We start from the raw sequence: 24,931 nt of genomic DNA, 5'->3' as shown, positions 1-24,931 counted from the left end.
GGCCCTCTGGGCAAAAAACTTGGCAAGGATACTGCAATAGCTGTCACAAGGTAAATAAAAGTTGTTAACCACATTCCTGTGATTCACTATCATAGGGCTGGGCCTTCTAACTGAACTTCAGTTATTATTCTGTGGTAAAATTATGTTGAATGGAGATTAACGTTATGATAAACAGCTCACACTATTTTAAACCTTTAATAAGTCATCATTTGATAAATTACATTTTTAATTGCAACCGTCACAAAAATACATTTTTAATAAAATGGATTTGTAGAAAGGATTTACTTAATCGAATCAAACAAACTGTGTTACAGCTATAGTATGACTATTAACTTTTATGGCATTGTGAAGTGAATGGCAACTACTGCTGCACAGAGCAACGTTACTGGCATACAAAAAGAGAAAAAAAAGGGCCCAGATAATATTTTTCACATGGAAATATCCCAAATTACAGCATGTAAACAGAAATACTACAAAACTGGCAACGGACATGTGTGCAAAGGAGCTTTGCTCATGTGGTGCACAGTCTGCAATATGGCATATGAATTCAAATGACCAATAATTTATCCACTTATGTAATCCTCACCATAACACTGACTACACTACAAATGAAAATGGTAAATCCACAAACTGTCACTCTTTTGATTCTTCTTTTCTCTTGTGAACAGTTTTGTATTTAGACATCAATTCAACAAACATCATTCTCAACAGTATAGATTATTGAGACAAAAGAACATGATGCAGAGTAAAAGACAAAAATAAACATCTTTACAAAATAAATCTTTACACTTTGCAAAAAAGTGCTTCATGAGCGCCCAATTGTCTCATCTCTCATATTTAAGTACACACAGTTAAAATATTGATCATTACATGATCTGATTTTTATCTACAATTAAATTTAACCAGTGTTCCCACTAAAATCACAATATGCACACGTCATGTGGGAAAGTAAACTAGGTTGCTGCCGTGAGGCTTGGTTAACACAGCACCAGGCTTTCACTGATTGACGATCTGCCTAGCGGCAGGTTTCACACAGCGCTGTCATCATGACTGAGCCTACACCAGGTAGTGACAGTCTTCAAATTAAAGAGAGGAGGGAACAGCACTGTAGGCAGTTAAAATACTGGATCCTTTCCTAATATAAAAATGATGGTCTTGGCTGACTATGAAAACCCAAAACTTACAGTAACAAGACAATGTCAACACTAAACCAACTTCAACTAAAACAGTCATGCGAGAAAGAAGCGTTTCAAACTATTCTGAAACTTCATTAGAATCAAGGTGGCTTGAATTTCCTCTTTGACAGAATAAATAATTGTCCTTCGTTTCTGTTGTAAGGCCTGCATGCCTCAGTCCTTAGAATAAGACATCTTCATGCTCTATCATAAGCTGCACCACTAGTTTCTGCTGCCTCATGTCATTCAGGGTTGTCAAGGCATTCAGCTCCGGTGGCTGCATTAGTGTCGGACCAAAGACAATCCCGAGGTTCTCTGAATTCATTAAATTGTCCTTCTCGAACAGTGTCACCCTGCAAAACACAAAAACATAACTTATCTGTAAAGAAAATACAAAAAGAAACTACAAATACTTTTTGGGTCATGAGGGGATTCACCGCTGGAATATTAAATTTAAGGATAAGGATGGAATTATTCTACAATTTTTCTACAACCAATAATGCTATTTATCCCACTACTTTTTAAACCTCTGTACACATATTTATTAACAAGTAAAACATTTTTTAAAATAGGCTAAATTTCCTAAAAAAGCTGGGTTTATCATTTGAAAATAGTCCTCAGAAAATTAATAATTTACTCCTGCTTGAAGGAGTAAATTATTAATTTTCTGAGGACTATTTTCAATTGCGGATTAATACACAGGCGGTTCTCTACTAAGTATTTATGGCAGTATGTGCAATTAACTTAAAATAAACTGCAGTGCCATGCTCATTTTAATAAAGGAATATATCCCCTGAAGCAATGGCACAGAGAGTAACGTTAGAGGACCTAGCTGCACTGCTTGTTAGTAGGATCAATACATTGTTGGTTTTGGTCTTCTCAAGGGATTTGTAGCAAATTACCTGCCTTATCCTTTAAATAAAAGAACTGAAAACACTACATGTCCTTGTATTGATGACTTGTTTATATGAACCAACCTCTTGAGGTGAGCCATCAGGTAACGTAGGGTCTCGTAGTGGGCTGGGGGGAGCTGCAGCAAACTCTCATGGATAGCCTCCAGTCTGGATTCAGCATTTGGAATTTCTACATTACATTAGTAATACGATTAGTATCAGAGCGCCACAGGGTACCAGTAACACAGTAATGGCGTGGAATAGCCCAGAGTGGAGGAGCTCTTACTTGCAGCTTGAATAAATTTGGAGTACAAGTCAAACGTAATGACTGGAATGGGAAGGTCTCTTAAGTAGAGCTTCAAAGCACCAGCAATGATGTTGATGTCTGCATAGGCACTGGCACTGATGTCAGCCTTTTCACCATCTGTTGATAAAAAACAAAAAAAACAGAAAATGTACAACTGACATGCAATTCCATATTTGGATACAATTATAAATTAGAGCTGCATGTTCTTGTGTATATCACAAAAAAGACCATACTAGTTTGTGCTTCAGCTGACACAAGATTCTTATTTAAAAATTGTGTACCTGTCAACTAAAACCTCAAATCTGATGATGTCAACAAACCTCGGTCAAAGGCGAGCCTCACATCTTCTATGTGCTCTGAGAAGCCAGACACTCGGTACAGACCTTCAGATTTCATACCTGCAAGAGAAAATCAGGAAGCTTTTCTCAGTTTTTTGGGGGCTTTTGTTCCTCTGAGGCATCTATTATAATAAGAGGATAATTTTTAATCACTGCAAACTAGTAATGGCAAACAACTTGAATGTTTGAGTTTGGGTTTCTACCTCTCAGCTCTATCTCTTGAATGCACATGTCCACCACCATGGGTCTTGTTGTGTTATGAGCTTTGACAAGTGTGGTGAGGTCACAGCTAAACACTTTCTTTATCCTGCGCAGGTCCGGCTGGCAGTCGCTGGGAACCAGTTTGGAGCACTGTTTGTGTACATTCAGTCCACAATCTAGAAGAGCGAAAGGGAGATAGACAGAGAGAGATTAGTCTCAGACTGATGATAACACAACCATCACAGCAGGCTTAAGACAGCAGTTTGAAAAGGTTTCCCAGAGTCAGTGATAAACTGCACTGTCAGACAGCACAGCTGCTGCTAAGCTGTCTCGGTGCACTGCGCCAAAGGTAGATAACAGCAACCATGGTAGCATGGGCGGGGGTTCTTGTTGTAGTTTTAGTCACATGGAGTGTGCTGGACAGCTGGCAAGAGCACAGTGTGTGTGTGTGTGTGTGTGTGTGTGTGTGTGTGTGTGTGTGGAGAGAGGAATATGCCTGCTTGTGTGGCAGTGCAGTTTAGAATTAAGGTTTTTGAAGGAGTACTTGTGGATGGGGATGTCAGACTGAAATCGTTCATCACAAAGACGTTTTTACCGCCTGAGCGGTGTTAACGCTGGTCTGTGGATTGAGGTCCTCGCTCTCAGTCAGTGCTCACAGAGAGAGTGGAGCAGGAGATAAGAAGAAAAATAGGAAAAAAAAAGAGGCTAGACACGGAGTGAGAAGGGACAAAGAAGTCTCTCCTGTTTCCCACAGCACATGAGGTGTCTGATGATACCAGTGTTTGCCTCTGGCTTATCAGCATGGCAAATGTCTCAACAACAAACACTCTGTTTGGGGAGAAAGCAACCAAGAGCACTGATGTGCACATCAGTTCCAGGACTGTCTGATCTTGTGACCATGGAGGCCCTGAAAACCCCACTGAACTCTAATACGCAATCAATCACTTAATTCTGCTATATTTGGACAACAATGACCTGCATTTGACCTGTGTCTGACCTGCATTTTATCATCATTTACATATTTCACTTGATTTGATTTTTGTCGACAGAAAAATATAACTTTTTAATATAACTCATTTGGATGTAAGGGCTGTCAGCATACTGCATCACATGGCGTTTCGTTACACAGTAACCAGTTATAAGAGAATTAGAAAATAGCGTGTAAAAACATCTAGTTGCCTTTCATTTTGGTATGACTGTGATTAAATATTCTTGAGGGGAAGGCTGATAGCTGTGATTATATAAAAGTGTTTATGCCTCACTGGGTTTTTCTGAAGAATGTGTTTTGATGAATCGCTGACCTCAGGATGTCAACTTGTTTGTCACAGATATAACAGGAAAATAACCATAAAACATGACATAATTGAACCACCTATTAAAAGGGGAAATTCAGATGCATTATGCGACTGATGCGACTGTTATCTGCAGATCATACACTACTTATGTAATCCATGTCTTATGTGACATTCTATGTGTAATCCATGACATGCAATATTGATGTTTGAGTGTATAGTTACCTGAGCAGCGGACACCCTGGGCAATGAGGCCCCACATGAAGTTGGCACAGTACTCGCACCAGTGCGGCCCTCGAAAGGTGTGTACCTGTGGTTGAAGATGACATGGTTATACACACACAAACACACCACCACATATTGAGAGTCATTACTATGTCCGGTACAAACTGGAGAACCTCCTCTTTGATGTACTGGACAGAGATTACTTTTGTGATCCCAAGCTACAGTGGATGGGACCCCTCGCCAAATGAGAGCATTTGTGTATAGAAGGCAGATTAAAGGATTTACTATAATGTGTCTGGCATCTGCTCCTGGGCAATCGGATACATGCAGGCAAGCCTGTAAGTCAAAATAACAGATGTACACCTACTATGCACCATAAAAACACAGATATAAGATGGCAAATGGAGCCACACCTGCATGTGCATGTGCATGCAAACACACACACACACACACACACACACACACACACACACACACACACAACTTTTGAATAGGTAGTAGACTGACGAGTGAAGAGGGCATATGGGAGGTGGTGAGTGGTTGGTTTTTGTTCTTTTTCAAAGGGGAGTGTACAAAAAGCTGGGGGTCATTATAAGCTGCCTGTTAACTGAAACCCAAGATACAATTGCAAGAATGTTGAGGAGCCCAGAGGCAAAGTATCCCTAAATTCTCCTTTGTATATTTAAAGAACCATAACTCTGTTCTCCTTTCCACAATGTACTATGCACCGACAGTCACTGAAAGCGGAGGACCCTACAATACTTTTCAACTCTATAACTGCTTTTACAAAATCAGCAGATTAAAACAAAAATGGATCTAAGAGCTTAAAAATCAATACCAATCAATGTGCTCAGCTGCTAATGGGATGTGGTATAGTGTATCCATTAGTTCCCCTCAGTGCATATGGGTGTCAGCTGTATGTGTTCTCATCAAAACAACACACCCACACACACACTATGGTCTATAATGGGACAAGCAAGCATCTGAGGCAAAAAAAAAAAAGATGAATGCATCTCTCTGAAAAAAAAAACTGCTAATAAAGAACTGCGGAAAATGTATTCATTCTTTAGGAGGGAATAAAAAATAAGTTGTCATCATACTTTTTTTTAACAAAAACCTGCTCACCTTGAAATTGTGTATCTTCTCATAGGAGCACTGCTTCTCTGGTGTGTCTTTCAAGGCACTCCGTCGCACCAGGGGTGAGGAGATCTGTGGACAGGAGGCCAACAGTTTTATAGGCTTCCACAAAAGTGTTCCCTTGCTCCCCAGTTTTACTCCCAGAGCCAAAGCCAGCAGCTCCTGACGCTTCCTCTCCTGTCTTTTCGCCTTGTGGGTAATCAATTCCCCTCCCAAACCTCCTCTGTTTTCTTCAGCCTCCATGCTCGCCTGGTCCGGATCCCATAGACTCTCCATCTCCTCTGGGGAAAGACGTGGAGGGGAGACGTGGGTGCTGTGCAGCAGACGTTGCCGGCAACAGCCCAGCGCAGAGGTGGCAGCTACACTCCACTCCCCTCTGACCCAGGAGGGCGACTGATGACAGCCAGCACGGGGTTGAGTCTGCATCTGGTCTGAATCCGGTCGCAGCAGCGAGCAAGAGGAGCAGGGGGAAACAGGATCGGTAGTGGGCGGCCTGAGGGCAGGAGTGTGCCTCACACAATGGCCCTCTTTCACACGCCCAGAAAGGAAAGAGAGAGAGAGAACAGGGTCTCTGAGGGGAGGGGCCAGGAGGTTGAGAGTGAGGGCGGTCGGGTGCTGTCAGGACCGCTTCATACAGCTCAACAGCTCTGTAAGGCAGGATCAATAGTACAGACGCCCTCTTTATAGCAAAGAACACACTCCCATTAGCACGCTGCCTTCCGGACACACTCCACTTCACTTAACTGGAAATAATACTGAACTGTTAGCAGCTCTCAGTCAGCGCTGGGTCTCCTAAACTAGTCACTCAACTGCTCAAAGACTGACCCAAGATTCTCTGGTTTTACGGAGCCAAGGCTGCGTCCTCGTTATTCAAACAGATCTTGACCTCCAGCTATGTCAGTCCACTGGTGGAATTCCCTACACTGCCGTCCAGACTGGATCTTCCAGACACTCTGACTGCAGACTACCCCCGCCAATCACAATCATCTGTCTCAGAGGACCAGCAGAGCCAAACCATCAACTGGGATTGGGAGGGATTACTGCCATAATCCTTACACAGGGAATAATCCTGCAGTGCCCAAATCCAAGTAAAATCCCACAGGAGGCTCATTTGCAGGTCTGCAGCCATACAGTTTTACCAGTGGGGGGCTGTTGCTATGTTCATGCTGAATTTGTCCCTATTAGCTCTGCTTGTAAACAACCAATAAACAGCACCACAATGATGTCTGCTTTTTCAAATTAATCAAGGAGAAGCTCTGAGCCGAGGTACGCAACACTGACAGCAGTGCCAACCACATGCCAAATAATAAAAATATCTGCTTGGATTTTATGCCAAACCACTATTTTAAACAACGGCTAAGCCTAAAAGACATTAAGGAAAATAAGGTTGAACAGATTTATTAAACGTGGAAGGAAAAGGTCAGATAGCCAGCAAGCGTTGGATTTGTGATGATAAAGAGCCAGAGCTAAAGCAGGGTGGTGAAGCGTACTGCAAACGACCCAAAGGGCAACTGCAAAGCTGAGATAAAATGAAAGGATTGGCAGCTCATAGACACAGAAGCAAAGTAAAAAATTGCCGTGGGCCTTTTGTGTACCAGCTATTTCTTTTTTGTCTGTGATGTCTGGGGGCAACAGTTTAACTGGCTGATAGTTGCGAGAGTGACAGGACAGGTGAAGATATTTGTCACTGTGGCTGACATTCTTTGAAAAGACCTACACATACCATACCATACAATTGAGCTCTGCAGCTAAGTCTGAGGGGACAGATGAGGAATAGACCACTTGGAGATATTTTAGCCTGGCGAGGTCGAAGGGAGGAAGGGAGGGAAGACGAGGGCTGCGCTCTTTGTCTGCAGGCAGATGGCTTCTTGTCTCTTAAAGAAGAGCTTGGAAGAAAGGACACAAAAGGTGGTCACACAACGAGCTCTGCCTCTTTTCAGTGGCTCGACTCTTTTATTCCCGCTAAGGCTTTGTTAGAGCACAGCTGAGTGACTATTTGGACTCATGGGCAAACAGCACAGTGGGCACTGACACAGTAAGACAGCAGGATACATCTACCCACATCCTAAACAAAACAACCCCAACAACATCTCTAACAAAAAGAAAAATAGACATACTGTGAAGGGTAAAGCAGTCAAAGATGTCGACCATTATTTAAAACTGGAAGGAATTGCCACTTGTGTCTTCAACAGGAACACTGAAAATGTATGTATTTGTCTGTGTCTGAGGCTGAAAATAAATAACCACTTCTTAAAGTTAGAAAATGTAGCAATGCTGTGTGAGGGGCATTTTTACGTTTTACAACTAAAAATGGCCTGTTTTTGCATTTTTAAAGCGTGAAACTCTTGGGAGAGAACAGGTAATTATCCTAACAAACAACATGACAATTTCCATGGAGATCTTTCCAGGGCATGCAAGCAGACCAGCCCGTCGAGAGCCCCACTGAGATTAAAACCAGTGCGGTGAGTATCAGGAAGAATGTGGCAGAGGTTCTGGCCACTGAGAAAATTCCTGCACGTGCAAAAAAAAAAGGAAACTCAGCGAGGTTGATCTACAGGTAGAGTCAAGTACCCCCCTTTCACCTTCTGGGAGCATTTTAATTACACAAGAGTTGCAGTCATGGTAATATGGTGGTATCAATCTGACACCAGGTAAATACACATAAATGAATGTCTATACAGTGAGGCTACTGTGGCTGTTAAGCCTCAGGGCGTGGTCGTGTAATTGGTAAACATGAAGTTTAAAAAGCAACTACAGATTTGAGCCATCAGGCCTGGTCTCTGCTTCTCGGACACGTCATATTCGAGCAGACAGAAAACATTTTTCTCCCTTCTCGCACTTTTGGAAGTGACTGGCAGGTGGTTTTCAAACGCTGTCTGACAAAGCTTGCAATCATCACAGCTGTCACTGACTCAGACCCTCGTGTAGAAAACTGGCGGAGGAATATGAAATCAGTTTTACAAAAGAGGTAAAGATTGAACTGACAATGTGACATTTAGCTCGAGACGTGCTCCAGATTTACTTGCCAAAATGGAGGTTAATTGGAGTCTGCAGTCCACAAAATTTCAAACATCATAGTTGCAAATCAAACAGAGTGCTTGAGACTGTTCAATAAAGCACTGTGCACTAAGCAAACATAGCTTAGCCTGCGTGTCTTGGAGCACAAGGCAGTTCTCATGCCCCAAGGGTTTCATAGAGGTTGGTAGTGGCGCGTGTGTGAAACCTTATACTGTATGGAACAACTGTAAGTCAATGGACTACAGACTGACCAATGGCCATTAGGTAAAAAATGCCGCATTAATGGCTTAGGTCTCAAGTTACAAAAACAAAACGGAAGACTGATGGTATTCATACTGCAACTGATGCTCCAGCTGACAGGGCTGTCATGTGTCTGTCATTGACTGACTGTCAAGCTGACATCAAGTACAGGCTGACATTTTGAAGACAAAGAACCCCCAAAGCAATAACTCTGATATTTAAGCTGAGAGACACATAAAAGACGCAGTTTATAAAATATATAGTCTCTGAAGAAAAAAAGACCAAGAAATCATTAGTATCTGTTATTAAAAGCAGCTTGGTGTGAAGCACTTTTTATTTCCAAGTCCAAAAGGAGGACGAAACAAGATAAGATTGCCACCTAGTGGAAGGATAGTTGGGATTCTTCAGTAAGGAAACAGACATCCCTCACTCCTCATTGATACAGTAAATCATTCACTGACTTTAATCCGACAACAGCCCACAAGTGCCAATGAATACAATGTGCAATTTGTCTCACCCAAGATCAGTGTATCCGATACACATGGCAGGCAGAGCAAAGTCTCAGTCCCCTTGGTCATCATTACCTTTCAGAGGACGCAACAAAGCATGGCAGCAGTGAACACACCCAGGGGCTACAGGGATAATGCACGTCTCACTCATAGGACAAATTGTCCTCTCAGAAGCACTCTCATCCTACTGGAAATGTTCAACAGTGTGGAAGTAGATCAAAATCATGGTACTATACAGTGTCTTTCACGGGGCCCGGGGGAAATGTAGCAGACAATTCACATGTACTGAAACAACTGAAAGGTTTTTTTTCTATAAATGGGATGTATTGCTACAGAAACACCTAATCATAAAATAATTCTATTGTGACTATTAGGGCTGTAGTAAACTGAAGTCTGTGGATGATTAAATTAAAAGAGCTAAAGACAAATTGAAAAGAGTTTTCAAGCCTGGTTCTCTTACATTCTAGTTTAACACTCACTTTGGTTTCAATTAAATATTTTTTATAGTAATATGGGTCACTATGGAGCTATATGGAATAACTAGCCTCACTGTTTCTTTTAGCAGGGTTCCCTTCCCACGGATGATAGATAGGTCTGCAAATAGCCAATTTTCTTCTATTATCAATTCATCTATTATTCATTCTAAAATGTCAAATAATAGTATCCCATCACAATTTTACCAGAGCCCTAGTCTTCAGTTTGCTTGCCAAACCAAATCTCAAAGATATTAAATTTAAAGCAATCGTTTGACATTTTGGAAAATACACTTATTCGCTTTCTTGCTGAGAGTTACAGTAGATGACAGAATCGATACCACTCTTATGCCAGCTTGCCTGGCAACCACAAGGTGACAAAAAACTTGAGCAAATAACTCGGCATGAGACCTATAACGTGACAATATGTAATTTCTTTTTGTTTTGTTACCTGAAACTCTCAAGAAAGAAGAAAGAAATTTAATTAGCATTTTTTAGAAAATGTCGAACTAATCCTTTAAAATTATATAAAAGAGCAGCAAGTTTGAGAATGTTTCGGCTAGATAAACTATTACGCAATTATGGCTGACATTTAGTTTTCTGTCAACCTGTTTATGGATTCATTGACTCATCGCTTCATCTCCAGATAGAGATTGTTGAACTTTGTGCCTTTACTCAACACCACCCACAGTGCAAAAAAAAGTACAGTACGCTGAAAGTAAACCTGGAACACATTAATGTTTATACTGTACACTCCTCTGCTCTGGTAACATGAACAGTCATAAAACTTACCCTATCATCTTTCTGGAAGGTGACCCTGCGTGGTTCTGTGCGTCCACGACTCAGCCTGTGCACCATCTTGTCTTTGAGCAGCGAGGTGTAACCAAGATGCTCATAGATGGGGTTAGTGGTCATTTTGGCGATGTACTCTGCTGCCTTGGTCTCTATGTAGAGAGTGATGAGTGCGTCTGTCACAAGGTCGTGGACCGACTCGAACCTCTTCTCCCCGACAAAGTGCTTCCCGTCATAGAACAATCTGTAGTTGAGGGTCTGGTGCCCAAACCTGGGTCGAGATACAAGGATGTGGTTGAAGAGTGGATGGATACATAAAAGTGAACAAACTGAGCGAAAACTGGGTCCTGATAGGGCCCAACTTTTCAGAGATTCTGTGCTGAATACTGATGCTGTTGGTACCTTAAGGCCAAGGTGTGTGTCCCTGGCTGTCTTTGGCTCTCCCTGATGAGGTAAGCACCCTCTGCTCCCGCCAGCAGCTCATCTGCATATTCTCGAGGGATCATGCCATGAAATCTATTAAAAAAAGTATGCAGTAGTTATAACTCTTCCTCCAATGTCATTTTAACCTCAAATACTCAGATTTACGCTTTTACACTTATACGCACAAAATCCACCCACTTAAACCCTCCACATCTAATGCAAGGAAGTAATAAAAATAAACGTTCTCTGCAGAGTAATATTTGAAAAAAGGCATGAAAACAATGACAGTTATCAAGTTACACTCACTCTCTGCCGTAGTATTTGGGTCTGCTCTCCATCTGTAAACCAGAGGAAGACATATTGGCTGGAGCACTATGATATGAAAGCTCAATTAAACGGCTTTGCGAATTGTTCTTGTGAAAGATAAAGGACTCTACATCACAGGACAGATTATCTCCATCTGTGCCCCCGCGTCTATTCGCAGCTACCGAACCATAAAGCCAAATCACACAGTGTGGAGATGAATTAGAGGCAGTGCCAGAAAACAGCTGGTGATAGATGGCCAGCTGCAAAGAATTTATATTTAGTGTGTTACTGTGTCACAAAGGTGTGTAGTGTGTCTGCATTATAATCTTGAGAAGGATATGGCTAAAAAAAAACACTTTTAACTTAACTTAACTTAACTACATGGCATTAATATCAAACATTAGCATGAAGCCTACGAGCCTACAACCCTCTCTTTGCTCAGCATAGAGTGGCAAGTCTCAAAATAGGATGAGACGTAGATCATTTCTTGTAGCTGGTACAATATAAGATTGACAGTTCTCTCAGTGAAGGCAGTAACAAGTAGAGTAACTTGTTCCATTAACGTATTCATATAACTGAGGGAGTCTATGCTGTGCTCTACGCTAAGTGTTCCAGCTTCTGGCATTTGATTATTATTGTAGCTGTTGTTGCACATACAAACAATACTCAGGTGGCCATATGAACATGGTTTTTGCTTGACCCTCACTACACCTGCTTAATGAATAAACAAACCACTTGCGATGCCAATCACTAGTCTTTGTTAAAAAAATGACATGGTGAAGAATGTCAATTTTCTCCCAAACAATAAACCAAAATACATTCCTAAATAAATCTGAGAAAAAGAATCAACCATGCAGCTGAAGGATAATGCTTAGTTTTCTAACTCTGGTACCACAAGTTCATAACGTTCCAAACTCATGAGGTGTGGAAGTTTCATCAGCAGCGAGTCACTCTCCATAGGTTACCAATTGGTCTGGCTTCCAGCTGCCAGGCTCAATCATTTGCACAGTGAATGTTTTCCACAGAGAAAACAGAGTTTGAAGAACTGTAGTGTGGCTGCAGTCTAGCAGACTGTTTTTTTAAGCAAAGGGGGAAAAAAAAAAGAAAGAAATAAACGGGGCCAATAGATAGTTCAGTTTGCTAAGGTGCCTAACCACATGTGAAAGAAAGAAAGAAAGAAAGAAAGAAAGAAAGAAAGAAAGAAGTTATTTTGTGGATCACAGTGAATGGGAACTTTAGTATGAAATAATTTTATAATTTTTATAATTATGATGACGTCTTGTGCCTGTGCTTTGTGTATTTAACTTCAACCATAAACAGTTGTAATGCTAAAATAATTAGTCAATTAATCAATGAGTCATTTGACAATACTCATAAATGACTATGTGAATAAACCATGAATTGTTTAGGCAATTCTCAAGTAAAATACCAAACTGCTGTTATCAGCTTACATGAATGAGTTACACATGTTCTCTGTTGACTCTGGTATTTGCTGTCCTATTTTACAAACTAAATGGTTAATAAAATGAAATAATAATTTCAGTTCTATACAGTAGCCTATTGTATACAGATTTACAGTTTACTGACCTCCTGAGGACATGTGATCCTCTTTGGTCTCGGGGCTTCCTGCTGTAGCTGGTACACTGTTAGAAAAACACATGGATGTTAATTAAGGCCCCTCTGAGTTATGTACACAGCTCAGTGCAAGTTGCATTTACATTCATATTGTAGATAAAATACAAAATAACAACCTCAATACACACTTAACATAAAGGAAATTAAATGCAGCTTTCATATACTGGACTCTACAGGACATTGAACATAATCTCCACTTAACAGCCTCTAGTCCAGCGTCTGACCACAGCTCAGACTCAATGCAAAGGTACCAAAGTACAAAAGGAGCCATTAGCTTATATATATACGAGACCAGGCATTCAGCGGTTTACATGACAGGAGCCATATATCTGCAGTGACTTAAGACCTGTTTTGCCCTTATGTGCACTTACATGTGCACACCGCACAATATTCCTTTTGACTGCAAAACCCAAATACCTACACTTATTACACACATGCTTCAAATCCAAGCTTTTCTGTATTAGATGTACTTAAAGTATTGGAAGAACTCGAGGTAAATCAGTGAAGCAAAGTGAAAATGGAATTGAAGGATTTGCGGCAGGAAGAGTAATCACCACAAACACCTCAGCAGCCTCAAAGAATTAGTACATTACAATTAGTGATTAAAAAGTGAGAGAAGCCAAAACGCTACTGCAGTTTCTGCCATTTCCCAGAACGGGATGCCTGTCAGGATAGAAATATTACCACAACAGAAGAATCAGTAGCTGAGTCTGGTTCCTTTCTTCATATCAAATTTTTTATCCCTCATGTAGTAGAGGAGTTTCTCTTTTATATGACAAACTGCCACATTTCACATACCAGACTCTATACAAAAGTCTGGCAATAATGACAGAATAACAGTCTGTCTCACACTGTAATGCACTTGCTCCTAGATGCATGTCTGGTATGCCTTGTGAGATGTGGATGAGGACTCAAGACTACAACAGTGTCATTTCTAACAAACGGTAGTACAGCAAAGAAATCGTTGTGTTAGGTTGAGCTAAGTCCCCGCAGCAGATTCTCCAGGCAGGGGAAGGAAGACTCCTGACTGTGAATTTTCATGTTTTGTCAGGCTGACTTAAGCCAACCAGCAAGATCTGGACATCATCCATTCCTGTGACACAGTGAGCTCTAAAAATACCTCAGCAGAGGACCAGTGGAGTCAGGAGAAGAATGGGAGACTTCATTAAAAAAAGCATTATTGGAAGATTATGCAGAATAGACATTTAATTAAAGGAAAAATGTGTATAAAAAAGCTAAAGATTGTAATTGGTTAGACTGTAAGGACAGTTTGTTTTCTAGCTGAAATGATTCCGCTGTGCTTTGACAAATGCATCGCATATATTCTGAGGACTCAACCCATTTTCACCCACATGGCAAAAACATTGCATAATGAGGTGGGTGTTCTGAGGACCCCATTTCAGCTGAGCCTCTTTGCAGGTAGAAAATCTTATTTTCCCCAGTGATGGTAACCTATTTTACTCAGAGATCAGGAATCTGCTGCTTTGCATTTGTGCACTTGTGAATGTGCAGTGTGGGCGAGTGTGTTTGAGTGTGTGCCTTTTGTGTGCAGTGTATCTAATTGTATCATGTACAAAAAAAAAAACATTCTACCAAGTATAAAAAATTTCTCTTTGTTGTTTATAGATCACAAATAAATGTGCTGTTATTTAAAGAAACACACTAAAGGCCAAAGTCGGGTTAAAACATTGCTCATCAGCATATAAAATGAATTAATTACTCACAGTAGGACTTCCATATGGGCGGTTGGTAATCCTCAGGGTCTGTAAAACACAAAAATAAAGCAGATTTCTGTTAAGAACTCACAGTGGTGTTAGTAGACTGTGCCCTGTTTTGTCTCATTTAAACCTCCACTTCTATCCCTTTCCCAATGGACTGACTGAGCCCTTCACCACAGTTATGTCACTGCTGTTTATCTCTCCATTATAATTATGCATATGGCTTCTCACTGTGCAGCTGCCTCTTGAGATGCACCAGTGAATACACTTCTAATCAGTCTCTCTGCTTCAAGGACAATCAATACAGATGTCGGCTTGTGGCGCTTAACATCGTGACGCCACACACCTGATCTATATTACTTGCCGGCAGTGTCCCAAAAACACAACATCTCTTTTCTGAGATAAGAGTACAAACACACCAATCAAAATTAATGTAATAAATACAGTTTAGACCTCACCTCCCACAGGATGACTTTCCTCTGGAAAATGTGGTGGCTGATTAATGATTATGGGAACACATTCCTGGAATATATGGAGTTAGAGAGGTGATGAAGTAAATGCTCTGTAGCAGCTGATAATTCACTGTAGTACCCACTGGGTAAAGTAATGACTTGTAATAAAACTTGTCACTAAATGAGTCAAAAATGTGGCAAAATTTGCTACTGTACTACAGTGCCAATAATGTCATAAAATGACTGGCCCTCATTATGACATAAATGACACTGCATATTTTTTACTCATAATATAATAATGACCCACATCTCACACCACATTAACTCCATACAGTGTGTCGAGGAAGGCCAAGAGACGTGGCTAAAAGGTTTGGAAACAACAAATACATTGGACCATGTCTTGAGAATTTTTATGTGAAGCTACTATTTCCAAGGTCAAGTATGAACCATCAAAACGCAAACAATGTTGCTTCTGTACTATGTTACAAACAAAGCTATAATTATATTCATCTGAAGATAATATGGGCTATTAGATTGCAAAAGTTTTATTAACTCAAAACGTACACCCAACAGAAAATAATAATAATTTTAGTAATAATAAGTTAGTTTAATTTACTGGTAATAATTCAATGCAGGTTTTGACCCGTTTACAGAAACATTTTATTGCATATATAAAAGTCAATGTAATTCCTGCATGTTCAGTGTGCCAGTATGCCTCACACAGTGAGTCAGTCATACAGTATCAATCATGGTGGTCCATAGCTACCACATAGGATGCCAAATGTACAAAATAGCTGCTACGACAATAAATTATTAATCTACCTCTCAGTTGTGTTTAGTATAATATCTCTTATTAAATTCCCAGCACCACTGCCGAAAGACTGTTGAGAGTGTGAATAATGAATCACGGTCCAGAAGATACATGTTGTTCATTTAAAAAATTCCTCTGCACATCAGCAGATCAGCGCCGCACCCCTCTGGCCAGAGGGAAAGAGATGAAACACACCTGAGAGGGTGTGAAAACCAGTAAGCACTTGTTGGATGTGGGCACCGAGGTACCGAAAGCCAAACTGTGAAACGTACTCATATAGATGGCATTATTGTTGAAACTGTATCACAAGTCCTCTGTAGATTACTGTGCTGTATGTATCTGTTTAACTTAGAGGCACTTAAAGAGTAGGCAAGAGTATTTCCTTCATGCTGCTTTCCCTGTGCTTACTGCAGCAGGAGGGAGTGACTGGAGGGTGGTTGCAACATTATCAAACACACCAAAAAGCTCATCATTGCTTCTCATCATTATAGCACAGCGACTTCGGAAAGAGCAGAATTAATTACACAGGAGAGACGAGATAGGTGCATATGATCAAATGCTGAATAATTATGTAAATGATGAAAAAGCAGCTCAAAAGAGAAGTGGGTGTTTTGAGAGTAAATGTTGTTGCTAAAGCCCCTGTCTGTCTTCAAATACAAATAAATAGGCTTCAGGCTCCATTTGTTGGTGCGTGTGGCCAAGCTGCCTTGGAAAATGTATTGTCCTAATACCGAAGCTTTGTCACTGTGTATTGCACTGGCAACAGTCTGAAAGATTTATTCCACTGCGGCTTGTTTAAAGAATGTGATTTCATCTGGTTGGCTGCCAAGTATTCTCTTTTCAATCTGATTCTTTTTAATGACGAATGGCATTTCAGTCTGGAATTCTGCAGCAGCTTCGGCTCAGAAAAAGGGAGCTCTTAAGGGTCGATTCTGATGCAAACGCTGGCACACACTCACACAAACATACACACACAAATACATTAGGCTACACTGTACATACACACTCTCAAGCAAACACACAAATATACGCAAGCACACACTTGCAAATAAACACACCCAGAAATTGGAACATCAAAAAGACTTTGTAAGTAGCTCAGAGTTTGTGCAGTGTCTGATGATCAGGGAGAATTTAAAATTCTGGAGCAGCCAGAGGCTTCTTCCCCCGAAGAAACAGCTATTAATTGTGTTGCCCTCCATTACTCACCAGTCAGAAGCATTCAATAAAATAATTACCGGCGGGTGTTTGCTTTGGTGACAAAGAGAATATGTGATGAATGAAGATCAAGCTCGCCTAAGACTTTTTTCCCCTGAGATAACGTCTGCTCTAGGAGTCTGTGCACATGCAAAAATAAATAAATAAATAAATAAATAAATTCAACTTCAGCACATAAAACAACAGCGTTGAGGTTAAACGAGTACACGGCCGACAACGACAAGTTTAGAGCATTTCATGGCCTGTGCAGAGTCATGTTCAAGATTAGTCATTTTAGTGGGAAAAGGCAGTTGCCAACAGACAACTTAAGGTGACACAACAAATCAAATTGTTTTATTTTGACTAATACCCACAACAAATACCAGCATAAAGAGTGTAAATCACTACTTTATTTAATGTTACATGGCTCACAATGTAACATCATGTTATTTGGGGGGGATAATTTTGCTGTATATGGATGATAAAATAGTAGGTACAGAGGTAATATGGAGCAGATCATGTTCCCCAAGAACAGACAGACATTGATTGCTTGGTAACAGTATATGCAATGTCGGTTGTGTCTGCACATTTGTCGGGCAAACAGAAGTGCTCTCTTTCTTTACAGGCAGCCAGGTAACATAACATGGGATTGGTACTTGAGAACCTGAAATGTTTGGCACACTGATATACCATGGGGCCAGCATGCATTTGGAGTACTAACAAACATGGACTGTGCCAAAGGGAAAGGAGATTATATTTTTAAAGACTGAAACCCCAGTATAGATTGGTGGTGGTGAAATCTTCCTTAAACAAAGACACAAATCTTATTACTGGATGTTTTTCAGCACTTGAAATCTTCAGCTCATATATTTATTTTCTGCCAGTATGTTGGATCAAAACAGGAAAACAAGAAGATTTATGCTAGATTTCAGTGATACAACAGCATCCTTTCCTCCCTATGCTGACAGCTAATGTGACTTCAAGGTGCATTTGCAAACAAATTAAATGCAGTCTTGCAAGTTGCACCACCATCACTGCACCATATATTCTGTGCTGTGTCTAATATGCGAGCAACACATCAATCCTAGCAGCTAAATAAAGCCCTTTCCCTTAAAACCTCATCAGTCTAAACACGCAGAAATGAGTCACCTTATGAAAAAAACTATGCTGTGCTGGGCAATAATGACATCCTTTGTGATCTCTGATTCTTCTGGTGACGCTGATCCTGAGGGTCATTTGTCATGTGACCCTGAGGAAGCAATGATATTTTATTCTGCTCTGCTAAAACCATTGGGCTGCTGTGGTCAAACATTGGGCAACCTGAATGATTTAGATGACTCTGTACAGACTAGTCTGGAATGGTATTAGTACATAATTGTTGTTTTCCCATTTAAAATACTTGGACTGGAAAGAGGATCCATCCCTGCCAAGACCTTTGCAAATCTAAAAATGTTTTGGTCTAAATTTGCAGGGTAACATACTGCTCTCTACGGCTACATTCACACTGCAGGCACAAGTGACCCAAATCAGATTTTTTTGCTCATATGTAACACAGATCAGGTTCTTTTATGAAAATCTGAACGGAACAAATCACTTGGGTCACTTTCACATGTGGTCCAAATCAGATACAGATCAGATTTTTCGCAATGCACTCCGACATGGCAGCCTACATGGAAGGCGACCTATGACGTTTGGAGATACAAAAGGCTCATTCTAAGCTAACAAAAACAATGATTATTTTCAGGTGATTATACATTAATGAAAACATAGTTATGCATATTATATGTAATGTCTACCCCATTCTGTAAATTGAGCCCCCTAAATCGTACACACTGGACCTTTAACAAATAATGTGAATAGCCAGACAAAGAAAATCTGATCAGATTAGCGCTATGGCTCGAAATGTGAACTAAGCTTTTAAGGCCCTGAAACAGCAAATGTGATCAAGCTTGGCTGTGGAAGTACATTTGATTTGAATTGGCCATTTTACACAAAAGACAATTTCAAATATTAACTTAATTACCCATTGATTCAATGTTATGCATACACATAACATAAATGACACATTCTGGAGGAAAGCTCCAGTGCAACGCTACATGCAGACCCACACACAAAAGACACACACACACTTTCATCGTGTCAGTGGGAGGCAGAAAAACTGCAGCAGAGAGACCATCTGTGTATTACACTGGTCCAAAACAAGCATTTCAACGCAGGCCTAGTGCTGACCAGATAATACGTGACAGGTACGAGGGTGCCTCTCTGGAGTGTGTTTGTGTGCTACTGGGGCAGTCACCCTCAGTGAAACTGTATGTTATGCTAATACCAAGGACTGTAGGTGAATTTAGATGAGGAAAAGGTTTAATTGAGTGTCTGATTCTGTAACTGGGAGAGTTTGTTGATATAACTGAGGATTAAGGATAGAATACTTGTTGGGGCGAACTTCTCCCCCCTTGCTGATTCTGTGCAGAAACATGCAGAAAAATGCCAGTATAAGCCAATGACACTAATCCAGCCCTACGTAATTTACACCGATAAGGACAAGAAATAGATGTGGTGGAAAGATTTTGAGGTGAACTGCAGCATTTGCCAGAAACATGTGCAGGAATCATGTTGAGCAGACAGCCTCTGTGTTATACACGGCTGTAACTCTGCCTCCCTGACCAATTTTGTCATTTAGGGCCTGGAGCTGAAGGCATACTTTCATGCTCTATCCCTCAATTTATTTTCAAAGCTTTATTTCCTGGAGCCGCCTTGCAAATGGTGTGCTGCTGGTACAGTACATGCTTCCATGCCAACCCGTGCCAAGAATGTGTAGGAATCTCCCTGATCTAGACGAACAGCCAGAAAATATCCTTCCAGGGAAAGGAAGAGATTGCAACATGTATGCTGCAATCCTGTTGCAATCATTTCTGTTTGACTGATATCTTATTATCACTGGGCTCAAAAATAAGAGCTACTATTTTTCACCTGTGTATCAAAGCTGTAGTTATAGCCTGTGTGTATATAATGCAGTCCGCGCATTGCAAGGCAATTTGTGTACATATTATTGTTGCTTTATTCCAATAATTTGGAGGAAGTACACAAATAAATCAGTGTTTGCTCCCATAATATAATTACCACTATCATGGGTAAGTACTAATCCCAAAAAAGCTGCCATCAATGACACTTTGTTTACACAGACAACCTGGATGGACTTTATTTACATACTCACCTAAACAACGGCTTTCAAACAAGATTACTAAATAGACTTATCACTTATGGCTGAGGAAATAACTACACCAAAAGCACTTTGTTTGCAGCCAGAGCAGATGACCTAATATGGAGCCGGAATTGAGCCGAGATTCATTTTTTCGAGTCATATGCCTCATAGACAAGATTATTCAAATGTTGTGTCTGACTGCCAAAGAGCTCTGCATGAAAATAATAATACCCTTGTGACAACCACTCTATCCCTGGCAGCAGCGCAGCTTGTAACCTCTGATAATTATATTGAGAGCCCAACAGTAATGACAACCCTCCAATGCCACAGAAAGAAAAGACTTTCCTCTTAAAGCAGCAGTGGTCAAACAGTAAATCCGCTGCTTTCTGAAAGGCGCACATGAGATAATGCTTTGTGAAGCATGCGGTTGCCACAGGCTATATCATCTTGGAAACGACCGTCTTATCCCTCCCACTGGGCAGTACCTTGGGAAATGTGACTCTGCTGTGTGGTGTGGTCAGGATGCAGAGAGAGTAAGAAAGTAAAACAAACACACTATGCAATGTCCTCACCCTGTAATAAACCTGTAGCTTTTTTTCATTTGCATTTTTTTTTGGGAGGTGGAAAAGGTCTCACTACAGTTTCTAAAACGTGTAAAATATTGGTGGAAACAGCAAACATAAACCAAAGTGCTGAGCCTGCTATTATAAACAGCCTCTCCCTCCCCTTGTCACTCTCTCTCTCTCTCTCTCTCTCTATCACACACACACCTCTGGTTGTTGGTGGGGCTTCCACATCAAACATGCACTGCGATAGTGGAGTTTGTACTTTATACCCTGGCAAACACGAGCAACGCGCTTTATGAACAAATAATGGGATGTACACTGAGGCAAGCATGGAGTTGCTATTTCATGCTGGGTTTGTTTGAGAAGCTGCTAACCCACTTTCTGTTCTCATTCTGTGGAAAGTGAACCCTGAAATTGATTTTTCTTTACAAATATATAATAGGTGCTATACTTGCTGAACTACCTCATTATATGCAAATGGAATCTGATTGGAGTTTTGTGCACACTGCAGCAGTATGAACTGTATTATGTCACTGGACCATAGCATATTAGGATTGTTTTACAATGTCAGAAAATGTCCCAGTCTGGTGCTGTGTTTTGGGAAAATGGTAGGCTACACAAGCCAAAGATAATCCTTAAAGCCAGCCAAGTGGAAAGTCATTCAGGGAATTATGGAGATGATTGGCAATCTAATGATAACACCCAGTCAGACTGACTACATCTCACAACCTTAGAATCAATCTACACGTGAAAGGTGCCCTTTACCCTCTAGTGTTTCCGCTTACTGCATCCAGATCTAACACATGATGATGCTTTTCACTTATCATTAATCCTAAACTACAGCAGTCTCTGGAAGCCACTGAAATCATAGGGTTGTTTATTGTTTATCAAGCACATGTGAAACGCTGATGAAGGAATATAAGGCTGTCACATTGCCTGGTGCATTTGTTAGGAATGGCTTTAGACAAGATTATTAAAAAAGTTTGATTAAAGCCAAATAATTTAAAACACGCAGACGAGCAAAATTATAAACAATGTTGTTGTTATTATCCTAAGTGTATCGCCTCAGTGTCTAGTTTAAGTCTGGGTTATGTGAACTCTTACCGGAGGACACAGATGAACCTGAGAGGCTGGAGTTACTGGATGCTGCCATCCCAACCCGTTTCACGACTCGGTTACTCCCGTTTTGCCAAGGTGCGCTCCCAGCAGCTCCCCGGCGGTGCGTCCATTTCACTCACGTCCCAATGTGCTTCACCTTTGACGACTCTGCCGGTGACTATTTCATGCCTCGCCTCGAGTCCCGAGCACCGAGCCCACCAGCCGTCTGTCTGAGTCCGCCGATCCTTCCCCTTTGGCTGGCCGTGCGCCTCGGTGGTGAGGAGCTCACGCTGCCGCATACGCTGAAGGTGCCGCCGCCACAGATTAAAAATAGTCAGAGACCAAGCTACAGGAAAAAGACCCTCCGGTTTCTCCAAAGCAGTTCCTCACACTGAGCAGACAGAATCTGTAGGTCTAGATTTGTGCCATGTAGAAATGAGCTATGGTTTCCATGTGTCACTTTAAGGATTGTAATAAACACACTATACTGCAGCGTAGACGCGCCTTCTTAAAGTGAAAGTTTGGAGCAAGGTTGCCAGATGTAAGCAACCCCTACTGGCACAAGAAGCCCAAAACAAGCCGACTTTTAGTTCTGCTTGCAGGATCCCAAACAGACGTTAAAGCCACGGTTATATGAGATGCATGCAAAGGCCCCAACTGGTTAAACCACATTATTCCAGCTTTGGCATTGCATGTTTTCAGATGTGATGTTATGTCATGTTATGTTGAAAGAGCCAGAATAAATGTGGTGGGGCTGCTTTCCCACTTTTCCATGGGATCACAGACTACAGAAAAGATGGATGTAGTGTCTGTGTGACATTACAGATTTTGAAGGGCCCAGTTTTTTCCTCACTTTCATATTTATGTCTGTGTCCTTCTTTCATTTAATCTTTTTATGTTGAGGAACAGCTTGGGTTGGTTTATTTTGCTTGTGACCAACAGGTTGCCGGTTAAATCCCTGCTGTAGCACAATAAACCAGTCATGATAAGCACTCCCTTCTCTGTCATTATTACTGCTGAGATACACTTGAGAAATGTTTTCTACCAAGACAGACTTAACAGTAGGTTAAATCAGCTGTTAATACACAGCTTTGTAAGCAGCAGACAAGTGTGTTGCAGCCCCCTCTTCCTCACCTGTTCACCTGAGCTGTTACTTTACAGTCCATAATCTTCTTCCCAGCTGTGAGTAGCATCTTCATTTCCATTGTGCACTGCATTGTAGAACAAAAGTGTCACACTCAGCAATTAAGTGATATAATGGTATTAATATGACAGAGTTGTGTCAGTCAGCTAATTTTGGTGTTCCTCTGCCCCCTAGTGGCATAAAATGACTAACTGCAGTTTTAAAAATCCCAGCATTTGTACTAGAATCAGTGTTTGAGTTAGGTGCTGATGGACACTTTTTTAAGGTAAGCATAGCAGAAATGTTAACAGGTATTAACATTAATAATCTCTCCATTTATGTCTCGCACTTAGAGGACCCTGTTGCTGTGCATGCTGGCTTACAGGCCTCACAGAGGATGTTATGACATGTCACAGAAAGAAAGCACAGGTGTAAATAATACAATTAATGATGGCTGAATTCCATTTAGCTGCTTCAGTTTCAGGGTTCTGGTATTGTGCGTGCTGGCTCACTGTCACAGCTTTACTGGGACACTTAAAGTGAACGGAGCCATATGTTATTAGTGCTTTTCCTATCACGACAAGTGAAAATATCTGCTGTGAAAATGACCTATAATATGAGTGATTTTAGTATACATGGTAGCATTTTAAAAACTGCATCAATCAATTTTAGGCCACTGGATGACAGACACACAGTTCTCATTTACTGCATGATCAACCAACTTAGACATCCAGCATGGAGCCAAATGATCATCCCACTAGAGTTTAGAGTTGTGTTTCTGGTCACCTGATGAACCCAAATCTATTATTCATCAGTATTTATAATCTTTTTCGGCTTCCAACAACTCTTGAAAATAAATTTTTACCTAATATTTTTTACTTTCTTCCTCAGATGGTTGCAAATCTCTGCTGATTTATGGTGCTGAGTAGGAAGAACACAATGGACTCAAAAAATAATAATAATACAATACAATAATAATAATAGAGGAGAAAGCACACTTTAACTGTGCATCTTTAATATGTGGCAATGTTGAGCTGAGATCTGATTTGGGGTTTTTTGATTGGTGATAATGTCTTTACCCACATTTTTAGTTTTCGAGATGAAAGTAAAAATCAAACTAGTAATGTAGTGTCTGAGGTTTTTATGCTTCATAATTATATGATGTGTACTGTAGACTACATAATACTCAACTGAGCATCATTTTAGTTGTGCTGAACAGGTATGTGCTGGAATTAAACTGTGAATATAACTTCACTATTTATGGTAATGTATTTATTACTATATTTATTTGCTTTGAGAACCAGCACCAGACTTTCACTCCACTTTTTTCCCCCCAGTTGTGATATTTGTATTGTGGGTCAGTCAGCAATGAAAAAGTAACAGATTTTTATTGTTAAGCTACTTAATTTAGCCATTTTCTTCTTTGTGAAGATACAGTGCAGGCTAAAATATCCACATTATATCCCTGTAAACTGGTCTTATTAATCGTAGCCTGTAGTATAATAGCACTACATAATGATACAGTAATACTGTACAGTCAATGCTTCTTAATTGTAAACAGTGTATCCCATTTGTTTGACTAGTTATTCCTAACAACAGCTAGCTAAAACCAGCCTTATTGCTAGGCTACGTCTAAACAAACCGTTTACTCACCATATCAGACTAGCCTACTCTGAAATCATTTCAGTGGCTGTCTTAGAAAACCTTCCTTCATCTTCATATGTCTGCAACTTAACGTTAGTTCAGACCAGACGCCTGGAGTTTCCTGCGAGACCACGTTGAGGGTCGAAACACCCGCAGAGC

The 24,931-nt window shown here is 40.7% G+C and overlaps 1 protein-coding gene across 4 annotated transcripts; it reads right to left on the bottom strand.

Annotated features, from left to right (window-relative positions):
- Positions 1–180: 180 nt before the first annotated feature.
- On the bottom strand, positions 181–24,931 carry chn2 (chimerin 2). Of its 4 annotated transcripts, XM_051405801.1 has the most exons (15): positions 24,782–24,931; positions 23,140–23,216; positions 22,012–22,307; positions 14,689–14,727; positions 12,917–12,972; positions 11,330–11,361; positions 11,003–11,116; positions 10,601–10,871; positions 5,557–5,640; positions 4,432–4,516; positions 2,917–3,090; positions 2,696–2,773; positions 2,355–2,492; positions 2,153–2,258; positions 181–1,528 (listed from the first exon to the last, which is right to left on the bottom strand). In XM_051405801.1, exons 3-15 carry the CDS (start codon positions 22,058–22,060, stop codon positions 1,357–1,359), a joined length of 1,398 nt encoding a protein of 465 aa, XP_051261761.1. In that variant the 5' UTR covers positions 22,061–22,307; positions 23,140–23,216; positions 24,782–24,931; the 3' UTR covers positions 181–1,356. The 4 variants fall into 4 exon arrangements, with proteins under 4 accessions (XP_051261761.1, XP_051261763.1, XP_051261760.1 ...); XM_051405803.1 differs by lacking the exon at positions 22,012–22,307; XM_051405800.1 differs by lacking the exons at positions 23,140–23,216; positions 24,782–24,931 and having other exon boundaries at positions 22,012–22,641.

Source organism: Dicentrarchus labrax, unplaced genomic scaffold, assembly GCF_905237075.1.
Source record: "Dicentrarchus labrax unplaced genomic scaffold, dlabrax2021, whole genome shotgun sequence".
NCBI classification, from domain to species: domain Eukaryota; kingdom Metazoa; phylum Chordata; class Actinopteri; family Moronidae; genus Dicentrarchus; species Dicentrarchus labrax.
Note: the sequence above shows the minus strand (reverse complement) of the source record. Positions and strands in the feature narration are given on the sequence as shown.

What these genes read in the sequence shown, in the direction of transcription:
- chn2 (XM_051405801.1), bottom strand. Translation starts at nt 22,060, where the DNA reads ATGGCAGCATCCAGTAACTCCAGCCTCTCAGGTTCATCTGTGTCCTCC. An exon ending in CCAGGGTGTCCGCTGCTCAG is followed by an intron (nt 3,091 to 4,431) that starts GTAACTATACAC and finishes TCGCTCTTCTAG; the next exon opens with ATTGTGGACTGAATGTACAC. An exon ending in CTGATGGCTCACCTCAAGAG is followed by an intron (nt 1,529 to 2,152) that starts GTTGGTTCATAT and finishes TGTGTTTTGCAG; the next exon opens with GGTGACACTGTTCGAGAAGG.